Genomic DNA, 2564 nt, shown 5'->3' on the forward strand with positions numbered 1-2564 from the left:
CAAACACATCCTTCATGCAGCCTGGCAGCACTTCAGACTGAGGAGGAAAAACACCAATAAACAATGAACACGAAAAGAAAGATTTTGTTGTCATAAGAGTTACAATAATTACAAACCGCACTGTAAAGACCACCGCTTGACTAGTTGAGCCCGCAAGATTACCTTGGTCAAGCAAAACATTCTGGTAGACCAGGTAAGTGTAAACAAGTCAAATAACCGTACGACTTCATTTACGGCAGTAGAGTCTGTTAACCCGCAGGACGTCATTGGGGCTCATTGTTCGAGCTTCACCAATCACGGCGTTCCCATCAGGAATGGGAATCATGGTTGGCTCATTGTTCCTAGAGAAAGCTTTCCTAAAACCACACACATAAAGAAAAAACAGTAAACTCTGAAGATTACGTTCCCCCTCCAATAAATACAAATAAAATCAAATTTGCACTGAGCTACAAGAACACTTACCTTGAATAGTGCATCACAGAGTTGTAATCATAGGGAGTTGCCAGATTATTGGTTTCTGTTCTCTTGAAGTTGTGCTGCCGTGCTGTTACAGTACACAGAAAAGTATTAAACACTATAAATGTAAGGTAAATACACAGTGAAATTAATCTAGACTCAATGTAACATGCCATGTATTATGCATTTTTGATTTGTTCAACACTTTATTTTGATGGTCGCTTTAACACATTCTGTTGACTATAAGTAACGCTGCACCTACATGTCAACTAACTCTCACTGGAGTATTAGTCTGATTAAAATCTGCTAACTCCTTTTTGAGATGGTGGCCCAAGATTATTTGATTTTTCAAAAGAAAAATACCAGGTATGATGTTCTCAAAAAGGATTTTGATGTGTTTGTCACGGTCGCTGCGGTTCTGTTCATGATGGAAGCCGAGAGCATGAAGGAGCTCGTGTTGAACAATATGGTGATAGACACACCCAGGACGCTGGAGAGAAACAACCTGTCCTCCACCTTGGCGCCCCAAATATGAATAGCAACTGTGGACCACACATATAACACAACAGCAATCAGGTTGTACATTCATGTTTTGGGAAAGCACGTTCACTACACAGAAATGGGAAAGAAATCAGATTTACCCAGAATCAGACTTTATGTAGAGAAAGTGCCTCTGCCCTTCGTGTGGTATGAATCGAATGCAGGAGACATCCGCAAAGGACCGTAAGCCTTGTTTAATCACTTGTATTTCCTTTGGAGCTGTGGCAGAAGTAAACTATTAAAAAGATCATGTGACTCTGATGAGATAATATTAAAAAGAGTGATCGTTGTCACTTACAGTACTGGTTGGACATCACGTAGGGCACATAGACTAATCCATCTCTGCTTCTCCTCCATTTGCATCCACGAGCTGTGCACGGATCTGCATTCTTGAACCCTTCTGATACAGCGATGTCTCCAAACGTGATCAAGGGCCCATCCACTTGCTGTCCTGTGTGGTACAGTATAATGCACAAAATCATTCAGGAATTCAATGAAGAGGAATTTGTTATACTGTTATACAAAAGATGTGCCTATACTATCAAATCATACAGCTTTCATACTCTTACCTGCATGTTTGTTGGACTGGATTATAGCTGACACTGGCATGTCGTCTTTCTCAGTGATGTTACCTGAGACATGAATCAATACATTATTAATAAAACACTATAAAAATTAAAAGTTAGCTTTTATTTTTCTTTCTGTGCATCTTACCAGTCTTCCCAGAGATCGTTTCGAATAAATCCTGTTAATGAATTTTAAACACGTTTATATTATAGATTATAAACTACTCTTAATGGGAAACTGCTGATTATATAATTTTTCATTGCAGATCTTATTGTCTGTTCTCACCTCAGTAGGACGACTCTGAGTGGGAACAGAGTCCAGCAGAAGAGAGACCACCACCACCAACAGGTACATGATGAGAGACTTCTGAGAAACTGTTCTGGATCAAACAGAGCTGTTATATACTCTTCTGAGAGTCTTAGATTATCAGTTATTTACTATTTTTTTATCACAAACCCCAGTGTGTTCTGTTGCAGCGCAGGCCTGGAAGAATAAATGAGCAGACACAGACAGTCGGTGCACTACCAAAGCATTCTCAACTTTATTAAGGAAGATGGTTCATATTTATACAAACAATATCCACCCAGATGTCTCAGACATCCAATCAAAGTATTCAGAAGTTACACATTACCCTATATGGATAGAAATAAATATAGTTGTTGGTTATAAGATGCAAGTAAGATGTACATGTGTGAGTATGTGCGTGTTGAGCATTCTAGACTGTGGTCTAGCAAGAAAAAAAAAAAAAACTGTGAGCACATATTATCGCGACTACAGTCATTTCAAGAACAGCAGATAGAGAATGCAATTTTAGAGTACTTCTCTTTTTAATTTCCCAGAATTGTGAGAAAATATAACAAGATGTCATGTGGTGGTGTTTTAAAATGAGCAGGAAGTTATATATATATATATATATATATAGAAATTCATGTCCCTGTTACGCTTAATGTTGTCACATTTTCTTGGTTAAATAAACATTACATAAAAATAGAGTACAAATA

At 38.1% G+C, this 2564-nt stretch overlaps 1 protein-coding gene across 2 annotated transcripts in view; it reads right to left on the reverse strand.

Moving 5' to 3' along the window:
- The window catches only part of LOC131544088 (low choriolytic enzyme-like), a 2166-nt gene extending 73 nt beyond the window's left edge, over positions 1-2093 (reverse strand). The window contains exons 1-9 of one of the 2 annotated variants that reach the window (XM_058782068.1): positions 2020-2093; positions 1849-1937; positions 1711-1741; positions 1566-1628; positions 1295-1447; positions 1098-1215; positions 820-998; positions 463-544; positions 1-356 (exon numbers count right to left, since the gene is read on the reverse strand). The exon at positions 1-356 is cut by the window's left edge and continues 73 nt beyond it. In XM_058782068.1, coding sequence (XP_058638051.1) covers positions 227-356; positions 463-544; positions 820-998; positions 1098-1215; positions 1295-1447; positions 1566-1628; positions 1711-1741; positions 1849-1917 — 825 coding nt within the window. In that variant the 5' untranslated portion in view covers positions 1918-1937; positions 2020-2093 and the 3' untranslated portion in view covers positions 1-226. Of the gene's footprint in view, positions 357-462; positions 545-819; positions 999-1097; positions 1216-1294; positions 1448-1565; positions 1629-1710; positions 1742-1848; positions 1943-2019 lie in introns of both variants that reach the window. The other variant, XM_058782069.1, reaches the window with a different exon arrangement.
- Between the last annotated feature and the right edge of the window lie 471 nt (positions 2094-2564).

The sequence above is a fragment of the Onychostoma macrolepis genome, chromosome 07, assembly GCF_012432095.1.
Source record: "Onychostoma macrolepis isolate SWU-2019 chromosome 07, ASM1243209v1, whole genome shotgun sequence".
NCBI lineage: Eukaryota > Metazoa > Chordata > Actinopteri > Cypriniformes > Cyprinidae > Onychostoma > Onychostoma macrolepis.